This window comes from Phyllobates terribilis, unplaced genomic scaffold, assembly GCF_046119375.1.
Source record: "Phyllobates terribilis strain yellow unplaced genomic scaffold, ASM4611937v1 Scaffold_9__5_contigs__length_417890890, whole genome shotgun sequence".
NCBI classification, from domain to species: Eukaryota; Metazoa; Chordata; class Amphibia; order Anura; family Dendrobatidae; genus Phyllobates; species Phyllobates terribilis.
Genome location: NW_027362769.1, coordinates 109,633,421 through 109,655,647, shown reverse-complemented (window position 1 = coordinate 109,655,647; position 22,227 = coordinate 109,633,421). Strand labels below are relative to the sequence as shown.

General features: G+C 47.1%; 1 protein-coding gene across 2 annotated transcripts in view; it reads right to left on the bottom strand.

The window, feature by feature from the left end:
* Positions 1 to 22,227, bottom strand: part of SP3 (Sp3 transcription factor) — a 62,172-nt gene that overhangs the window by 15,668 nt on the left and 24,277 nt on the right. Inside the window, exon 3 of one of the 2 annotated variants that reach the window (XM_073646924.1) lies at positions 8,464 to 9,793. In XM_073646924.1, the coding sequence (XP_073503025.1) occupies positions 8,464 to 9,793 (1,330 nt within the window). The remainder of the gene's footprint in view (positions 1 to 8,463; positions 9,794 to 22,227) is intronic. The other variant, XM_073646925.1, reaches the window with a different exon arrangement.

Sequence of the window (22,227 nt, the reverse complement as noted above, 5' to 3'; positions counted from 1 at the left end):
GTATGCATGGCCCCCCCCTCATCCTGGTATGCATGCCCCCCCCCTCATCCTGGTATGCATGGCCCCATCCCCCCCCACTCATCCTAGTATGCATGGCCCCATCCCCCCACCCCACATCCTGGTATGCATGGTCCCATCCCCCCACCCCACATCCTGGTATGCATGGCCCCATCCATCCCCCCCCTCATCCTGGTATGCATGCCCCCCCACTCATCCTGGTATGCATGCCCCCCCCCACTCATCCTGGTATGCATGGCCCCATCCCCCCCCCACTCATCCTAGTATGCATGGCCCCATCCCCCCACCCCACATCCTGGTATGCATGGCCCCATCCCCCCACCCCACATCCTGGTATGCATGGCCCCATCCCCCCACCCCACATCCTGGTATGCATGGCCCCATCCCCCCACCCCACATCCTGGTATGCATGGCCCCATCCCCCCACCCCACATCCTGGTATGCATGGCCCCATCCCCCCACCCCACATCCTGGTATGCATGGCCCCATCCCCCCACCCCACATCCTGGTATGCATGGCCCCATCCCCCCACCCCACATCCTGGTATGCATGGCCCCATCCCCCCACCGCACATCCTGGTATGCATGGCCCCATCCCCCCACCGCACATCCTGGTATGCATGGCCCCACCCCCCCCTCATCCTGGTATGCATGGCCCCATCCCCCCCCTCATCCTGGTATGCATGGCCCCATCCCCCCCCCTCATCCTGGTATGCATGGCCCCATCCCCCCCCTCATCCTGGTATGCATGGCCCCATCCCCCCCTCATCCTGGTATGCATGGCCCCATCCCGCCCCCCCTCATCCTGGTATGCATGCCCCCACCCCCCACTCATCCTGGTATGCATGGCCCTATCCCCCCACCCCACATCCTGGTATGCATGGCCCCATCCCCCACCCCACATCGTGGTATGCATGGCCCCACCCCCCCCCTCATCCTGGTATGCATGGCCCCATCCCCCCCCCCTCATCCTGGTATGCATGGCCCCATCCCCCCCCTCATCCTGGTATGCATGGCCCCATACCCCCCTCGTCATCCTGGTATGCATGGCCCCATACCCCCCTCGTCATCCTGGTATGCATGGCCCCATACCCCCCTCGTCATCCTGGTATGCATGGCCCCATACCCCCCTCGTCATCCTGGTATGCATGGCCCCATACCCCCCTCGTCATCCTGGTATGCATGGCCCCATACCCCCCTCGTCATCCTGGTATGCATGGCCCCATACCCCCCTCGTCATCCTGGTATGCATGGCCCCATACCCCCCTCGTCATCCTGGTATGCATGGCCCCATACCCCCCTCGTCATCCTGGTATGCATGGCCCCATACCCCCCTCGTCATCCTGGTATGCATGCCCCCCCCCCCCGTCATCCTGGTATGCATGGCCCCATCCCCCCCCCCTCGTCCTGGTATGCATGGCCCCATCCCCATCACGCTGCACAGAGAAAAAAAATAAACAATCATACTCACCTCCTCTCTCCCCCAGCGCTGTGTCCAGCTCTGTCGCCGACAGGAATCTCACTGTGTGAGCCGTGCATGGCGTAACTGCCATGCGCCCTCACACAGCGAGATTTTGTGCCGGAATAGTCACTGCTCCCCACGCCGGGACTGTGTGCGTGGGGGAGCAGTGATCATTCATTCTAATAGCGTGCACACTGTACCTGCAGCGCGGCTCCTGCTGCGCTCGCCGGTCAGCGTGTCCGCTATTAAAGTCCATGAATATTCACCACACTCATGGGAGTGGTGAATATTCATGGACTTTAATAGCGGGCACACTAACAGTCGAGCGAAGCAGGAGCCGCACTGCAGGTACAGTGTGCACGCTATTAGGGAGAATGAATGATCACCGCTCCCCCACGCACACAGTCCCGGCGTGGGGAGCAGTGACTATTCCGGCACAGAGCAGGACAGTGCTGGAGGAGAGAGGAGGCGAGTATAATTGTTTATTTTTTTTCTGTGAAGCGTGACGGGGATCAGGGGGTGCCAAGCATACCAGGATGAAGGGGGCCATACATACAGGGATGAAGGGTAGCCATAAATACCGGGATGAAGGGTGCCATACATACCAGGAGCCGTGCTGCAAGCACAGTGTCCCGGCTATTAAGGAAAATTAATATTCACTGCTCCCCATACCCATGGGCGTGGGGAGCAGTGAATATTAATTTTCTTTAGTAGCGGGCACAGTGTAGGCTGCAGCCTCCTGTGACCCGCTACTCTGCCGCTGTCGCTACCACCCACACACCCCACTTTCCACCAAAATTTTGGAGGAAAAAAGTGCTTCTTATAGTCTGAAAAATACAGTACATGGGTGTGGTGAATATTCATGGACTTTAATAGCAGACACGCTGACCGGCGAGTGCAGCAGGAGCCGCGCTGCAGGTACAGTGTGGGTGCTATTAAGGAGAATGAATGATCACTGCTCCCCCACGCACACAGTCCCGGCGTGGGGAGCAGTGACTATTCCGGCAGAACATCTCGCTGTGTGAGGGCGCATGGCAGTTACGCCATGCGCGGCTCACACAGTGAGATCCCTGTCGGCAACAGAGCTGGACACAGCGCTGGGGGAGAGAGGAGGTGAGTGTATGATTGCTTATTTTTTTTTCTCTGTGCAGCGTGATGGGGATGAGGGGGGGGGGGGGGGAGGATAGGGTCATGCATGTCAGGATGAGGGGGGGGGGATGGGGCCATGCATGCCAGGATGGGGGGGGGGGGGGGGGATGGGGCCATGCATACCAGGATGAGGAAGGGGGGGAATGGGGCCATGCATGCCAGGATGAGGGGGGGGGGGGGGGAATGGGGCCATGCATGCCAGGATGAGGGGGGTGGGGGTGGGGTGGGGCCATGCATGCCAGGATGAGGGGGTGGGGGTGGGGCCATGCATGCCAGGATGAGAGGGGGGGGTGGAATGGGGCCATGCATACCAGGATGAGGGGGGGGATGGGGCCATGCATACCAGGATGAGGGGGGCACGCATACCAGGAAGAGGAATGAAGGTGCCATGCATACCGGGATGGTAGATTGGGGTGCCATGCATACAAGGATGAGGGCGGGCATGTATACAAGGATGAAGAGGGGCATACTTACCAGGATGAGGAATGAGGGGGGACCATACATACCAGGAAGAGGAATGAGGGGGGGGGGTGTATACATACCAGGAAGAGGGATGAGGGGGGCCATGCATACCAGGATGGTAGATTGGGGTGCCATGCATATCAGGATGGGGATGCGGGCTATGTATAACAAGGAGGGGGCCATATATACCAGGATGGGGGATATTAACAGAATTTGGGGACATTACCCCTATAACAGTGTCAGCAGCAGACCCCCTCCCCCTTAACAGGGCATCATAACCACATTTTTTGTATACATTTTTTTTTTCTATTTTCCTCCTCTAAAACCCTAGGTGCATCTTATAGTTGAAACACTGTAAATACGAAAATACCGTTAATAAAAATGTCCGGCAAAAAACAAGCCACCATACAGCTCCATCAGCGGAAAAATAAAAAAGTTACAGCTCTCAGAATAAAGCAATGCAAAAATAATTACCGTAATTTTCAGACTATAAGACGCACCGGACCATAAGACGCACCTAGGTTTTAGAGGAGGAAAATAAAAAAATAAAAATTTAAGCAAAAAATGTGGTAATGATGCACTTTTAAGGGGGAGGGGGTCTTCTGCTGACACTGGTATAGGGGTAATGTCCCCCAATTCTGACAATATCCCCCATCCTGGTATATAAGCGCCCCCTCCTTCCTTTTATACGTAGTCCCCATCCCCATCTTTGTATGCCAGGCATCCATGGCACCCCTCATCCTTATCCTGGTATGCACGGCACCCCTCATCCTTATCCTGGTATGCACGGCACCCCTCATCCCTGTCCTGGTATGCACGGCACCCCTCATCCCTGTCCTGGTATGCACGGCACCCCTCATCCCTGTCCTGGTATGCACGGCACCCCTCATCCCTGTCCTGGTATGCACGGCACCCCTCATCCCTGTCCTGGTATGCACGGCACCCCTCATCCCTGTCCTGGTATGCACGGCACCCCTCATCCCTGTCCTGGTATGCACGGCACCCCTCATCCCTGTCCTGGTATGCACGGCACCCCTCATCCCTGTCCTGGTATGCACGGCACCCCTCATCCCTGTCCTGGTATGCACGGCACCCCTCATCCCTGTCCTGGTATGCACGGCACCCCTCATCCCTGTCCTGGTATGCACGGCACCCCTCATCCCTGTCCTGGTATGCACGGCACCCCTCATCCCTGTCCTGGTATGCACGGCACCCCTCATCCCTGTCCTGGTATGCACGGCACCCCTCATCCCTGTCCTGGTATGCACGGCACCCCTCATCCCTGTCCTGGTATGCACGGCACCCCTCATCCCTGTCCTGGTATGCACGGCACCCCTCATCCCTGTCCTGGTATGCACGGCACCCCTCATCCCTGTCCTGGTATGCACGGCACCCCTCATCCCTGTCCTGGTATGCACGGCACCCCTCATCCCTGTCCTGGTATGCACGGCACCCCTCATCCCTGTCCTGGTATGCACGGCACCCCTCATCCCTGTCCTGGTATGCACGGCACCCCTAATCCCTGTCCTGGTATGCACGGCACCCCTAATCCCTGTCCTGGTATGCACGGCACCCCTAATCCCTGTCCTGGTATGCACGGCACCCCTAATCCCTGTCCTGGTATGCACGGCACCCCTAATCCCTGTCCTGGTATGCACGGCACCCCTAATCCCTGTCCTGGTATGCATGGCACCCCTAATCCCCATCATGCTGCACATTAAAAAAAAAAAATAAACACTCCTACTCACCTTTCTTCTCTCCTCCAGCGCTGCGTCCTGTCTGCCTGCACTGATCTCTCCATGTGAGCCGCGCATGACGTCACTGCCATGCGCGGCTCACAAGGAGAGATCAGCTGCCAGAAGTCACTGCTCCCCACGCCGGGACTGTGTGCGCGGGGAGCAGTGACTTCACTCTCCTTCATAGCCGGCACACAGCGGAGCCGCGCTGCGGCTCTTGCTGCTGCCGGCTATCTCGTGTGCCCGCTCATTAAAGGGCATGAATATTCACCCACGCCCATGGGAGTGGAGAGAGGTTGAATATTCATGCCCTTTAAACAGCGGGCACAGGTGATAGCCGGCAGCAGCAGGAGCCGCAGCGCGGCTACACTGTATACCGCTATTAAGGAGCACTGAATATTAATTTTCTTTAGCAGCGAGGACAGTGTAGGCTGCAGTAGGCGGCTGCTGCCTCCTGTGCCTCGCTCCTCCACCGATACCACTCCCCCCACACCCCACATAAATATATTTCCCTCTGCCTGCATGCTAAATGCTGCGATTGCAGCACTTAGTGGGCTAAAGTGACGGGTGCGGTGGGGGCACCGCTCTTGGCACTGAGTCCCGGGTGTCAGCTGTCAGTCAGCCGATACCCGGCAGCAATCGCCCGCACACAGCCCCCTGTGCGCGGGCGATCACCATGATCTACATATACTGCATTGGTCAGGAAGTCCTTCCCGATAATGATGCATATTATATATATATATATATATATATATATATATATATATATATATATATATATATATATATATATATATATACAGCAAATGTTGGGAATGGGTTAAATATAATGTACTTTGTTCATGAGACAACTGCTTAAAGTTTGTTTCCATATGAAAAAGTTCATTGTTATATTTGATCAGGAAAAGCTTCCTCAATTGTAGACTTTTTTTTTTTTTTTTTTTAAATAAATATGAAGGCTGGCCCCCCGACTTTATCCAAGCTTTTCATTTTGGCCCTCTGTGTATTTGAGCTTGCCATCCCTGGTGAAAGATGAGAATATCACTATTATTGCGAAACCCTAACAAAAAAAAAAAAACATAATTTGCAGGATCTGGAGTGCTGGTTGAGAGGCAAAATCGATATTCCATGGCAGCCGGACTGGAGGCCTGAAAACCAACTATTACCTGCAGCATACCCAGTGACTGTTCTTTAAAGACCATTGTGACATCATTACTCTGCGACGCACACATGATCTCACAGTGACCTAGAAATCAGGAGGAGCTGGGGATGCCATATTTAGTAGGAGGTTTGCACAGCTTGTCTGGCAATTACAAACTACTGATGTAGCTACTGGACTGGTGTCCGGAAAATATTTTTTTGCTCAACTCTATAAAGTACCTATTAATGTATATTATACTACATGCAGGTGCATCTCCCTAAATTAGAATATCATCAAAAAGTTAATTTCAGTTCTTCAATACAAAAAGTGAAACTCATTATATAGAGTAATTACTTGAAATAGATCACTCTGTTTGTGTTTATTTCTGTTAAAGTTGATGATTATGGCCAACAGTCAATGAAAACACAAAAGTCATTATCTCAGTAAATTAGAATAATAAACAAAAAACACCTGCAAAGGCTTCCTAGGCTTTTAAAAAGGTCCCTTAGTCTGTTTCAGTAGGCTCCACAATCATGGGGGAAGACTGCCAACTTGACAGATGTCCAGAAGGCAGTCATTGACACACTCCACAAGGTCCCAGAGTTCCACTTTTCATTTGGAAATCAAGGTCCCAGAGTCTGGAGGAAGAGTGGAGAGGCCACAATCCAAGCTGCTGGAGGTCTAGTGTGAAGTTTCCACAATCAGTGATGGTTTGGGGAGCCATGTCATCTGCTGGTGTAGGTCCACTGTGTTTTATCAACACCAAAGTCAGCGCAGCCGTCATACAGGAAATGTTAGAGCACTTCATGCTTCCCTCTGCCGACAAGCTTTTTGGAGATGGAAATTTCATTCTCCAGCAGGACTTGGCACCTGTCCACACTGCCAAAAGTACCAATACCTGGTTTACACACAACAGTATCACTGTGCTTGATTGGCCAGCAAACTCGCCTGCCCTTAACCCCATAGAGAATCTATTAGATTCTCTAATTAGAGAGTAGAGAGCGAGATTAAAGAGAGAGTAGAAAGATTAGAGAGTATTGTCAAGAGGAAGATGAGACACCAGACCCAACAATGCAGATGAGCTGAAGGCTACTATCAAAGCAACCTGGGCTTCCATAACACCTCAGCAGTGCCACAGGCTGATCGCCTCCATGCCACATTGCCGCATTGATGCAGTAATTGATGCAAAAGGAGCCCTGACCAAGTATTGAGTGCATTTAGGCTATGTGCCCACGATGCAGAAATGCTGCATATTTTTTACTTCTCCCTGGCAGGAAAAACGCATGTGGTTTTTACATGCGTTTTTCCCGCCAGGTAGAAGCGTTTGTCAAGCGTTTTTGCATGCATTTCTGCATGCGGGTTATCAAGCGCTTTTCCAAGAGATTTTAGCATCACTTGGAAAAGTGCTTGACAACTTGTTCACACTATATAAGCAACCGGCATGGATTTATAGTAGTGTGACAAAGTAATAGTTAAAAAAAAAAAAAAAAAAAAGAAGATTATACTCACCTTCCGATGTCCTCTCGGTGTTTTGTCCACTCCGTTCGGTCTCTTGCATTGCTTGCAGTCGTGTGAGGGCACCTGCGGTGACGTCATTCAATCATGTGACAGGTCACATGACTCAATGACGTCATGACAGGTCCTTCACAGCAGCGCGAGCAATGCAAGAGACCGGACAAAACACCGGGAAGACATTGGAAGGTGAGTATAATCTTTATTTTTTATTTTAAGTTCTTTTTTTACAGTTTCTATGGTACCCAGGTCTGGAGGAGAGTCTCCTCTCCTCCAGGCCTGGGTACCATACGCACATTGAACTGTGTGATATCCACTTATCAACATGTAGTGATGCGGATGTCACGCGGTCCAATGCAAGTCAATGGCAGCGATTACGCTGCGTGTCCGCAAAATTAATGGACATGCTGCGGATTTTTGAGCGCAGCATAAGTGCTGCAGAAAAATCCGCAGCATGGGCATTGACAGTGCGGCTTGTCATTGGGGACCATGGGGGGCGGATTACCAAGCGTTTACGCTGCGGAAATTCCGCAGCATAAACACTTGGAAAATGCTTCGTGGGCACACAGCCTGACTGGACATGCATTTCAGTAGGCCAACAATTCAGATTTTAAAATCATTTTTCAAGCTGTTATAAAGTATTCTAATGTACTGAGATAATGACTTTTGTGTTTTCATTATCTGTAAGCCATAGTCATCAACATCAACAGAAATAAACACTTGAAATAGATCACTGTTTCTAATGACTATATAATATATGAGTTTGACTTTTTGTATAGAAGAACTGAAATAAATTAACTGTTTGAGGATATTCTAATTTAGTGAGATGCACCTGTATTACTCTCGCCTAGATATTAATAGAAAATTATAAAAGGAAAAAAAAAAACCTGACACTAGTAACATATTTTTAGGCTTGTTGCCTAGCTGGTTCAGATTTGCCTTCCTTTACTTCCTCAATTATGATGGGAAGGAAAACAAACATACCTGTAGGGCTATCAGAGTGCTCTCCGTGCTGCAAATGGATACCTGCAGCATCCACAGAGTTTACTGTAACAGTTTGCAGATTTGGCAACTGACCCGCACTTAGACTAACTGGCGTACCTCCTCCGGCCACCTGGCCAAGCGTGAGTGTCTGCACAGGTGTCAATGTTATCTGCTGAGGAGACGAATTCTGAATCTGCAGGTTTTGCAAGTTCTGCACGCCTTGAACTTGAAATGTTTGCCAGGCAATTTGGCCAGAAGGAGTCACTGTTTGGGCTTGAATCAAGAACGTTCCAGGGTTCAGCTGCAACTGAAGGTTTTGCAAAGCTTGTGACGATATTCCTTGTCCTCCAGCCTGAACAGCCTGGATTGCCTGTTGAGCAATGCTTTGCACAAGTTGGGCTTGACTGGCTTGCTGCTGACTATCTTGAAGCTGGATTTGCTGTACCATTGGTTGTGATGTGGTGACCTGAATGTTGTGCGACTCGTCAGAAATTGAAGTCTGGATGTAGTTTCCCTGAAGATCTGTATGCATGTGCCCAGATGGACTGTTGGCCAAACTGTTTCCACCCTGCTGAAGCATTCCTGTACTGTCTATAGTAACAGGAAGCTGAGATGAAGATGTTGGCACAAACAAATCTGTCTCCGAGTTTGTTTCACCGACTTCAGGAGAAACATGCTCTTGCTCTGCAGTCCTTTCAGAAGTATCAGAGCCATCTATGGCTTGCCCTGCACTTATCAAGTGTCCATCTGCAGTAATGCCCGTCATGGCTTCTGTGCTACCAGACAGACCGAGTGAATCTAGGTCAACACTATTTATAGGGACAAAAGTGATGTTCCCAGGAAGACCAAGTGGGACATTAGCAACAACTTGGGTCTGTCCTCCATATGTTGAGCCGCCGATTGTAACTCCTTGAATCTGCTGAAGTTGACCAGCTTGTGTTAATATATTTGGATTGGATGACAAAAGACTAGAATTTCCAGGAATAATCTGAATTTGACCAGATTCTTGATCTAAACCCCCATTATCAGCAGATGTGGCAAAGCCAAGCTGGACCTGTTGCCCATCGGATGTCTGAAGCTGTGGTATCACTTGATACTGCACATTGGAAAGCGTGCCGTTGGCAGTGTCAGTTCCTTGCGCTACAGAAAAGAGATGCTGATTCTGAAGAGTCTGAATAGGCAGCACATACTGTCCACTGGATGTTACCGTAGCACCACCCGGAAGCTGAACTATGTTTCCAGCTTCATCTTTCAAAGCAGCTTGGGCCGGAGTCAAGACTTCCCATCTGTTAGGGCCTCCTGTCAGTTGCACTGATGTCAAATCCTCGGTCTGTGCGGAAAAAGGATAACAATAACGGACATCAGTAATTTACAACAGACTAACAAAATCTACCTAAATTTAAACACTACTTTTAGTCACAAGGTTATTTTTTCCCTTTCATTCCAATTAGAATATTTAGTATATAAACTTTTTTTTTCAGACCTGTTCATAAACAATCACAATAAGATCAAGCCAAGATGGTAAATGTCACAAGAAGGCATCAAGCAATTTCAAGTGCAGTCACTCTGTATTTCTCATATCTAGGAGTGATGTGAGGGCATCAGGACAGGAGACATTACTACATCACTAAGGTGAATTAGACTCCTCCTTGGTAAACCGTGGCCATTACCTACTGATCGCATCGTCGTGGCAGCAGACACGGGAATGTCACTTCCTGGCAGCTGCTCTTCCTCTTCAGTGAGAAACAAAAATTTCAATAAGACCAAGTTATTACAAACATGTATTTGATCCATCTGATGTCCGTGTGGAAAATGACCCGCACATGGAGCAACATTAATGTCCCTCATATTTAGATTACACTTGCACAAACATTAGCATGGTGGCTCAGTGGTTAGCATAGTTGCTTTGCAGCGCTTATTTTTAATGTAGTGTAAAGAAAAAAAAACAAAACGACATGGACTTAATGCTGTTTGAGGACAGATCACTCATATTACCGATTGTTCCATCTCCTACACTGTTCATCAACCTGTCTGTGACCAGGGCTTCATGGCGATTTTGGCCGCAAGTCACTGCATAACCGAAGTTCACTTTGTTCCGCAGCTAAATTGTGACGCTATAGAAATGAATGAGGCCACATTGCAGCAGCTACACAACCGTGACCAGCAAGTCGCAAAAAATTAGGCTCAATATTGCATTAACAGTGTGCAATATGTGACCACTGGAGCAAGTAACAGAGGGGAATCCCAACAGTGAGCATATTACACACTGTCATGTTAATGCAGTCTGCAGCAAGAGAAAGGCACTGCAGGTATGTTTAACTATCCTGGACATCCCCTCAAGTTCTGCAGTGAGGATACGCCTGCTTAAAGCAGTTGTCTGCATTCTGCAAAAAATTCAGAGAAGTGCAGCCCAGGTGCAGTTACAAGCTGGAGAATCTTTTGTGCATGTGCTGAATGCTTTCAACATCTGTGCAGTAGACGGCGCAGACATTGTTATCTTGGGAAGTTGTAGACCATACACTTCTAACTCTAGCCCATGGGCCAAATCTGGGTGGTTATATTTGGCCTGCGACACCAGAATCACCACCCCTATGTGGGGCCCAATTGTTCTGCATGGCGGCCTATGTGGGGCCCAATTGTTCTGCATGGCGGCCTATGTGGGGCCCAATTGTTCTGCATGGCGGCCTATGTGGGGCCCAATTGTTCTGCATGGCGGCCTATGTGGGGCCCAATTGTTCTGCATGGCGGCCTATGTGGGGCCCAATTGTTCTGCATGGCGGCCTATGTGGGGCCCAATTGTTCTGCATGGCGGCCTATGTGGGGCCCAATTGTTCTGCATGGCGGCCTATGTGGGGCCCAATTGTTCTGCATGGCGGCCTATGTGGGGCCCAATTGTTCTGCATGGCGGCCTATGTGGGGCCCAATTGTTCTGCATGGCGGCCTATGTGGGGCCCAATTGTTCTGCATGGCGGCCTATGTGGGGCCCAATTGTTCTGCATGGCGGCCTATGTGGGGCCCAATTGTTCTGCATGGCGGCCTATGTGGGGCCCAATTGTTCTGCATGGCGGCCTATGTGGGGCCCAATTGTTCTGCATGGCGGCCTATGTGGGGCCCAATTGTTCTGCATGGCGGCCTATGTGGGGCCCAATTGTTCTGCATGGCGGCCTATGTGGGGCCCAATTGTTCTGCATGGCGGCCTATGTGGGGCCCAATTGTTCTGCATGGCGGCCTATGTGGGGCCCAATTGTTCTGCATGGCGGCCTATGTGGGGCCCAATTGTTCTGCATGGCGGCCTATGTGGGGCCCAATTGTTCTGCATGGCGGCCTATGTGGGGCCCAATTGTTCTGCATGGCGGCCTATGTGGGGCCCAATTGTTCTGCATGGCGGCCTATGTGGGGCCCAATTGTTCTGCATGGCGGCCTATGTGGGGCCCAATTGTTCTGCATGGCGGCCTATGTGGGGCCCAATTGTTCTGCATGGCGGCCTATGTGGGGCCCAATTGTTCTGCATGGAGGACACATGAACCAGCAGTGGACACTGCCTTCCCTGAACTTCACAGCGGTCGGATTGCACTGATGAAGGCCATGTGGGCCGAAACTTTGTTATTTTCCTGGACTGCACTTTATATTAAAATATTAATTTCAAAAGAGCTATACTGAGTGCCGAGGTTTTCTCATACTATATTTGGGTTTGGACCCTACTCGAGCACCTTTCTGATAGTGCTGCTGTTTTCTTCAATTGTGTCTTATCCTTAAACACAGGAGTAGAGAGGTTTCACTGAAAACCTGATGTGTTTTAACATTTCTTAAGACATTAAACCCTAATATGTGGCAGTTCTGAAAATTGTGCAGAAAGCAGACAACCTTTTTAAATGGAGATTCCACAAGTGAAGGGTAGTACAGACAGACTGATGCTGTACTGGTGATGTCCTCTAACATTACATTAGATTAGTGTGTCTATGTGATGCCCTGCTCTAAATATCCTCCTGTCTGCACCCATCGCTCACATCTGGTCTCAGTGACCACAGTATAATATGGTGCTTGGAAGAGACCAAAGTCAGGGAGGCTCAACCCACAGCCAGATGCAGTGTTGAAGGTTGGCTCTGAGTCCCAGGCCGTGTAGAGAGGATGTGCGATCCAGAGAGTGGTATGCAGCTACATAAGACAGTCAGAAATGTTCACAGAGCTATGGCTGTTACTGAAAAGTAGTTTTGTTGCACATTAAAGAGAATCTGTCACCACTTTGGAGTTATCAGACATCTACTATGGTCATACAGGGTCTAGAAAAGTGAATCTATACATACCAGTGTGGCTCATAGTAGAGGTTTGATTGCAGAGAAAAGTGCTTTAATCAATTCTATTTTGTACAGGCTTGGCGTCCGGGGGAAGTCAAGCAATCCCCTCCTATGTGCTTATTATTCCCCCAAATCCCCACCTATGGGTAAGTGCACACACGTTGTGTTTTGCAGCGTATTTGCAGCACATTTTTATGTAAATTTTCAGCTGCGCCTGGCAGTACCAGAAAAAGTGTATGAAAAAACAGAATTCACTGTTCCCACATGTTGCTTTTTTGTTTGCTGCGTATTTTCAGTGATTAAAAAAAGCATGTCACTTCTTTCAGTGTTTTTTCAGCGGAAACGTGCGTATTTTGCTGTGTTTTTCCCCCATAGGAAGTAATGGGTGGTCAAAAATACGCAGCAAATACGCGCTTTTTTTTTTTTAAGCAGCTGTTTTCCTGCCAGAGGAAAAAAGTTATCAGCAGATTTTGGTGCAGAACAAACAACGTGTGTGCACATACCCTGTGTGTGTATTTATCATATCCCCCCCCTCCCCTGTACGTCACAGGGCTCTGACTTCCCGGGCATGCACAAAGTGCCGCTCACAGAGTGCGCTTTGCTTCATCCCGGCCCCGTCTAACTGTGCACTGCGCCACAGGGTTCTATTGCGCAGGCGCCGGGGAGTCACTGTCACTTTCCGGCACCTGCGCAACAGAAACCTGCAGCGCAGTGCACAGGTAGACAGGGCCGAGATGAAGCAAAGGGCCCTGTGACATGCAGGGGAAGGGGGAATATGATAATTAAGCATATAGGTGGAGATTTGGGGGAATAATAAGCAGATAAGCAGGGATTGCTTGGCATCCCCTGGACACCAAGCCTGAACAAGCTAGAACTGATTAAAGCGTTTTTCTCTGCAATCAAACCTCTACTATGGGACATAAAGGTATGTATAGATTCACTTTTCTATACCCTGTATGGCCATAGTAGAAGTCTGAAAACTCCAAAGTGGTGACAGATTCCCTTTAAGGGGGTGTCCACTTTATCGTTATTGCAACAATTGTGTAGTGAACATGATATTGTGACACTTCCTCACAGACTGGACAGCTGGGATGAGCATGCAACGAGACCAGCCCATCAGTCTCCTCCAATTCAAAACAGCTTTCACATTTTCTGTGCTTTTCAGGCCGTCTGGTCACATGCTCCTCTATAAAATAGGTGCATGAAGAAAACCCCTAACATTTATATAATAGCAAGTACCACAAAAGCATGTCCCCAACACATTAACCCCTTCAGACATGTGTATGTCACTTATCAGGTTCCTAAGTTTGGAGCGGGGTGAGGAGCTGAACGACAGCCAGCATCTTTCCTAGCAGCAGCAACCGGAGCTTGCGCTGATCACTGCTGTTTAACCATTTAAATGCCTATAACAATCACTGACAGCAACATTCCAATAGCAATTATTGCTGCGGGTGCGCATCTGCTACCAAGTTAAACGGTTTTCTTTTAGCAGTTTAAAAAAAAAAAAAAAAAAAAAAAAAAGGATTTTTGGTCCATGAAAATCTCATCTGTCGGGATATAAAATTAGCCCGTACGATAAATGCCATAAAAAGAGGCATCAAAGCACTATTTATCCCAAAATTATATCTAAAAAAAACACCAGCTCGTCACGGAAACAACGCCAACACAACTTAAAAAAAAAAAAAAGTAAATATAAGAAAACACAAAGCTGTCCAAGGAGCAACAGCATGGGTAAAAATGTTACATGAAGTTTTCACAAAGTTACAAGTAGCACATTTCTCTGTGGGTATAAGAAGTCTCTCGTTTAGGATGGTTTCTCTATGTGCCCGCGATGCAGAAATGCTCCAGATTTTTCCTGAGCATTTCTGCATCTCCCTGGCAGAAAAAAATGCATGCGGATTGTACATGCGGATTGTACATGCGTTTTTCCTGCCAGGGACATGTGGATGTGAAGCGTTCTTCACATGCATTTTCGCATGCGAGTTGACAAGCGCTTTCCAAGCGATTTTAGCATCACTTAGAAAGTGCTTGTCAACTTGGTCACACTATATAAATCTATGCCGTTTGCATAGATTTATATAGTGTGATCGTAAAGAATGGTTAAAAATAAAAAATAAATCTATACTTACCTTCTGATGGCCCCCGGAGTCTTGCTTCGCTCCGTTCTCCCTTGTCGGCAGCTCGCAGTACACTGAAGGATCTACCGTCACATGACTATGACGTCAGCGCAGGTCCTTCAGTCCACCGCAATCTGCCGGCAAGGGAGGACGAGCGCAGCGGGGGCCATCAGAAGGTAAATATAATATTTATTTTTATTTTATTCTTTTTTTCACAGGTTGTATGGTACCCGGCTCCGGAAGAGAGTCTCCTGTCCTCCACACCTGGGTACCATCCGCACATTGAAACGCGTGGAATGTGCATCTACATATGTAGTGATGCGTAATCCATGCGTTTCAATGCAAGTCAATGGCGGCGAAAACGCAGCACTTCCGCAAAATAATTGGTAGTGCTGCGTTTTTTTCCCGCAATGATAATCCGCAGCGGAAATTTCCGCAGCATGTGCACAGCACATGCGGATTATCATTGGGGACCATGGCAGACCTTCTACCATGCGCTTAATCGTTTCTACAGCGTTTTTGCCATTGCAGAAACGCTTAAAAAACACATCGTGGGCACACAGCCTTTCACAGTTTAATTATTAATGGCTCCAGCATAAAAAAAAAATCCTCTCTAAATGCCTCATCCTTTCTGACCTCCATTGAGGATATTCTGGGTAATCTAGCATAGTCACATCACAATATGCAGGTAAATGGAGCAATGTAAACAAAAATGATGATACGCTGCTCTTCAAGTAATTGATGAGTGGGGGTGCTGAAAGCAGACCCCCAAAACATAATACAGATTGGCTGCGACATTAAAAGGTGTTTTCCAGAAAAAAAAATAAAAATTTTACTGGTGACTTGTTATATTAAAAAAATAAATGAAAAATTATATCAGCAATGAGACGCTGCTGAAGTCACCCAACCGCTGCAGAAAATCACAGGCCACAGTGTTCCTGCAGCTACTAGAACGTGGTGATGTACAGTCACTGCACTGTAAAAGCAGACCCAAGGGGCAGCCTGCGCTGTACCCAGGTATGTCCTGGCAGGAGAGTATTGCTTCTTTTGTTATTTGTTAATATGTTAAACCACCAGTACAATTTTAATTTTGCCTGGAAAACCTCTTTAAAAGGCCAAGAGCAGATCGCCGTACTAAAACTTGGACCAGTCATATTTACATCGCAGACGAGTGCAGGAGCTGCCCTATTCGCATCCACTAGTCTGATCCGTAAATCGGACTAGAATAGTGCACGCTGCAAATATTTTCCACGTAGACCTTTGGTTTGTGTGGGAGATCACTCATTTGCACTGGCTTTAACAGTTGCATGTGCTGTCCATCGCGCGTACATAGAACACGCTTGTCTGAACAAGAGTTTTTCAGGACTCGAGAAATTTCTGCATTGCCGAATCGTAACAGCAGGCTGTATCAGGATTTGCATCTATATCCAGAGCGAGTGTGGTGCTTGCAATAACGTGCCGACTAGTCTCATCTGCTTCACTCACAGATCTATCTGCAATCACAGAGCAACTTTCTCTTGAGCTTAAAAAACATCTTTAAAAACTGCAGTTCTACTACTTTTGGGCATTCATTGTATGGAAAAAAACAAGCAGTCTAGACAACATGATTCTTTAGTGCAGTCAGATTGCTATGATACCAAAATTGCATAAGGTTTTTTTTTTTTTTTTTTTAAATTATAGTTCTTGTATAACCATTTGGCAAGATCTGTAATCTTTTTTGGTTTTCAGCTAATAAGAGCTGTGCAAGGGCCTATTTTCTATGTGCTGTGGTTTTCATTGATAACATTTTGAGTTACATACAATGTTTTGATCACTGTGCAGCGCATTTTTGTAGCAGGTGTGATGACCGAAAAATGGCAAATTTTTTTCTTTTTATATATGAAAAATAGACAATGAACAGAGCTTGATGCTCCAGTCTACGGGACTGATATGAGGGACTGTCAGGTACAGTGCGCAGACATCTTAGTTAGTCATGGACTTTGAATAAAGCAGCTGTGGTGAGGCTGAACGAGGGACACCGGGTCCCCATCCTTTCTTGTGCTCTGAGCCGGGCCTAGCGATCAGACACTGCATAGATGGTAAATGTCAAACTTTGGAAAACCCCTTCCAGGTAAGCTGAACAAACAATTCCTTTTGAAGCATTAGACATATTAGAGAAACTTTATTTTACATATGGTTTACTGAAAAATGCTATAGGAACAAGCTGAGTAGAGCCACCTTGAGACATGTAGTTTTTATTGCTGCAGTACCAGCGAAGGGCATGTTTGACCCATTTCCAAATTAGTGTCAGGCACAAGCAATTTCGGTTTTCTTGCAACCTGTCTGCAAATTATTTTTGCTAGTGTAGCACTCTGCCGTCAGTCTCTGGATTAGTGGAAATCCAAAAGGTCAGACCACCACGATCATAAAATGTTGGCATGCCCTAGATATTGAAAGCAGCATTTAAAAGGTTAATAAGAGCAGTCTGATGTCAGTCCTGATCGCTCCTGATATACACAGACGCTGGCTAGGTAACACAGCCAAAGGCTGACGGGTATGGTGCAAGTTGAACTCCTGAGCCTGCTTCATACAACTGATCTGTAGATATTGGACAAGGGTTTAGCCCAGAGGTGTCGAGAAAACAAGAAGGAAAAAAGAAAAAGAAAAGGATCTCCTCCCGTACCGGTGATGCTCCTCTGTACTTAACGCAGTGCAGGCGAAAGAGCGTTTCTTCCAATCAGATGAAATTGTGTACGTTGAAGCCAGGGCTGTGGAGTCGGATTCGTGGAGTCTGTGTCCATTTTAGTGGACTATGAGTCGGTATAAAATTGACCGATATAATAAATTGGGTTCAGTAGTTCAGTGCAGGATGTGCTGTAAATGTTTTCATAAGAATTTGGGAAAGTTATGAAACATCCGATAAAGGTCTGTCCTATTCCTGATCTAAGGATCTCGGCTTTTAGTTGAGATGAATCTGTGCTACACTTTATGTACATGCTCAGTAGTGAGGTAGTGAGATGAATCTGTGCTGCACTTTATGTACATGCTCAGTAGTGAGGCAGCGCTGTGGAGTTGGAAGTCTGGGAAATTGAGGAGTCTGTGGCTTAACTTACCGACTCCGCAGCCTTTGTTGCAGCTCTCACATGGCAGCCCTGCAGAAGGCCAGTCCCAGGAGATGGGTGGAGGACACAATACTGAGTACAGAGGATCATCATTGGTTTGGTAGCTGAATATCATTCTTTTCTCATCTCCCAGAGCCCATTAGTAAGGGGTTGTCCAGTAGTGGAGAACCCCTTTAATATAAATATCAAAAGGATACTGAAATGTGAACGTTACGGTAAAGGCAACTAAAACCCTTCTTCCACTAGATCGTGCACTAGTCTATTTTGCTCTGTTATAACCATAAGCCATGGCATCAGGCGACTTATACATTTATAAGAACTATGCCTTACAGCAGCATGACCAGAGGATAAAATATTGTTTATTCTAATGGGCTAGCAAATGTTGAACAGTGGTTACTAGGCTTCTTCGATTTCTTCAGCCCTGTCAGCTATGGGAAAAGTTATTTTTTATTTCCAATGTCTGCTGGGTGGACGCCCAACACCATGCTCTATTTTCTGCCAGATCTTGGCATCAGGCTACAGCTCTACTATGGTCAGTATTTTCTGTCAGGAGTGGGAGCCAAAACCAGGAGAGGGTGATAAATGCAGAATTGGTGACTTGTTTCTATTATAACTTTTCTCAGATTGTTTCTCACCTGGTTTTGCCTCTCACTCCTGAGAAAAAATACTGACCGAATACTGATAGTGGGACCGTGGCTTTACACTAAGGCTGCGTGCCCACTAAGCGTTTTTCAAGCGTTTTTGCAGCGGAATTTCCGCAGCGAAAACGCTTAAAAAACGCTTGGCAATACATGCCCCATGTTCCCCAATGATAATCCGCATGTGCTGTGCACATGCTGCGGAAATTTCCGCTGCGGATTATCATTGCAGAAAAATACGCAGCATGTCCATTAATTTTGCGGACACGCAGCGTAATCGCCGCCATTGACTTGCATTGGACCGCGTGACATCCGCATCACTGCATCTGCACAAGCGGATATCACACGGTTCAATGTGCGGATGGTACCCATGTCTGGAGAAGAGGATACTCTCATCCAGACGCGGGTACCATAGAAACTGTAAAAAAAAAAAATTTAAAATAAAAAATAACCATTATAATTACCTTCCGATGTCCTCCCGGTGTTTTCTCCCCTCCGTCTGGTCTGCTGTATGGGTCGCGGTGTTGTGAAGGACCTGCCATGCAGTCATTGAGTCATGTGACCTATATTACATGACCCAATGACGTCACCGCAGGTCTTTCACAACACCGCAAGCCGCCCAAGACACCGGGAGGACATAGGAAGGTAAGCATAATCATTTTTTTTTTTTTTTTTTTTCTTGCCATTCTTATAATTTTTTTTTTTAACTAACTTGGTCACACTACTATAAATCCATGCCGGTTGCATGGATTTATATAGTGTGAACAAGTTGTCGAGCAGTTTTCCAAGTGATGCTAAAATCGATTGGAAAAGCGCTTGATAACCCGCATGCATAAATGCATGCAAAAACGCTTGACAAACGCTTCTACCAGGCGGGAAAAACGCATGTAAAATCCGCATGCGTTTTCCTGCCAGGGAGAAGAGGAACAAATATGCAGCATTTCTGCATCGTGGGCACATAGATTTTTAGGCTAATTCTGGATAACCAACTTGCCACCAATAAGGTAGCAGAATTTACAGTATTTAACAATGTGCTGCACTGATTATTACATAAAATAGTCAGATGTAAAATATTTATCAACCAAATTGGATCGATCATAGATTATGTTGTTGCAAGTTCCATTTCACTGTTTTGGCAACACCTTCCCATTTAGGCTAAACAGCTGTTCACCCATTCACCTCTGTTCATACATAATCCTCTTCCCTTGCTTAGATGCATAATCAGCCAGTATTACACATGCACACAGATCACTACATTCACATGCCCTTTCTCCCCAATTAACATTCAGCAGGTGACTTCTATGAACATCTGGCTCGTGCAGCTCAAGGTTTCCAGCATAAACTGTAGATGAACAGAAATCAAACTATTATTTTCAATACAATCATATAAGTCTTTACATCAGGCCTGGGGGCAGTTTATGGCCTTTGGTGACCTTTTATCCGGACCCCTGGCAGATTCTCGGGGACAGCAGGTTCTTGGGCCAACAGCTGTACATTGTCAGCCCATTAGTGGCACGCAGTGTACACTATTGAACCCTGAAGCGCATGCAATGAAAGATTATCTCCTGACACCAGTGTCAGGACATAGTTTGTGGGCAGAGTTAGTGCACGATTTGTACGGCCCCGAAGAATGGTATAAATATCCAAATGGCCATTGGCAAAAAAAAAAGATTCCCCACCTCTGCTTTACATGGATAATGGAAATGTCAAAACTGAGGAAAACCAGGCGAACACATACTACCATTGATCATTCCTCAATAATAGGGTTAATGGTAAGACTATGGCATAGGACTAGGACATGACTTCCTCCCAAATATCATTATTTACTTTTGGAAAAATAAGCTGCAAGTCAGTTTGCAGAAGATAGCAAAAATTTTGACATAGCCCGACTTCATTGGTTGAAGGGTGGCTTGTAATGTTACACTAGTGCTGCCAATTTACAGTCTAGACAACATGATTCTTTAGTGCAGTCAGATTGCTATGATACCAAAATTGCATAAGGTTTTTTTTTTTTTTTTTTTAAATTATAGTTCTTGTATAACCATTTGGCAAGATCTGTAATCTTTTTTGGTTTTCAGCTAATAAGAGCTGTGCAAGGGCCTATTTTCTATGTGCTGTGGTTTTCATTGATAACATTTTGAGTTACATACAATGTTTTGATCACTGTGCAGCGCATTTTTGTAGCAGGTGTGATGACCGAAAAATGGCAAATTTTTTTCTTTTTATATATGAAAAATAGACAATGAACAGAGCTTGATGCTCCAGTCTACGGGACTGATATGAGGGACTGTCAGGTACAGTGCGCAGACATCTTAGTTAGTCATGGACTTTGAATAAAGCAGCTGTGGTGAGGCTGAACGAGGGACACCGGGTCCCCATCCTTTCTTGTGCTCTGAGCCGGGCCTAGCGATCAGACACTGCATAGATGGTAAATGTCAAACTTTGGAAAACCCCTTCCAGGTAAGCTGAACAAACAATTCCTTTTGAAGCATTAGACATATTAGAGAAACTTTATTTTACATATGGTTTACTGAAAAATGCTATAGGAACAAGCTGAGTAGAGCCACCTTGAGACATGTAGTTTTTATTGCTGCAGTACCAGCGAAGGGCATGTTTGACCCATTTCCAAATTAGTGTCAGGCACAAGCAATTTCGGTTTTCTTGCAACCTGTCTGCAAATTATTTTTGCTAGTGTAGCACTCTGCCGTCAGTCTCTGGATTAGTGGAAATCCAAAAGGTCAGACCACCACGATCATAAAATGTTGGCATGCCCTAGATATTGAAAGCAGCATTTAAAAGGTTAATAAGAGCAGTCTGATGTCAGTCCTGATCGCTCCTGATATACACAGACGCTGGCTAGGTAACACAGCCAAAGGCTGACGGGTATGGTGCAAGTTGAACTCCTGAGCCTGCTTCATACAACTGATCTGTAGATATTGGACAAGGGTTTAGCCCAGAGGTGTCGAGAAAACAAGAAGGAAAAAAGAAAAAGAAAAGGATCTCCTCCCGTACCGGTGATGCTCCTCTGTACTTAACGCAGTGCAGGCGAAAGAGCGTTTCTTCCAATCAGATGAAATTGTGTACGTTGAAGCCAGGGCTGTGGAGTCGGATTCGTGGAGTCTGTGTCCATTTTAGTGGACTATGAGTCGGTATAAAATTGACCGATATAATAAATTGGGTTCAGTAGTTCAGTGCAGGATGTGCTGTAAATGTTTTCATAAGAATTTGGGAAAGTTATGAAACATCCGATAAAGGTCTGTCCTATTCCTGATCTAAGGATCTCGGCTTTTAGTTGAGATGAATCTGTGCTACACTTTATGTACATGCTCAGTAGTGAGGTAGTGAGATGAATCTGTGCTGCACTTTATGTACATGCTCAGTAGTGAGGCAGCGCTGTGGAGTTGGAAGTCTGGGAAATTGAGGAGTCTGTGGCTTAACTTACCGACTCCGCAGCCTTTGTTGCAGCTCTCACATGGCAGCCCTGCAGAAGGCCAGTCCCAGGAGATGGGTGGAGGACACAATACTGAGTACAGAGGATCATCATTGGTTTGGTAGCTGAATATCATTCTTTTCTCATCTCCCAGAGCCCATTAGTAAGGGGTTGTCCAGTAGT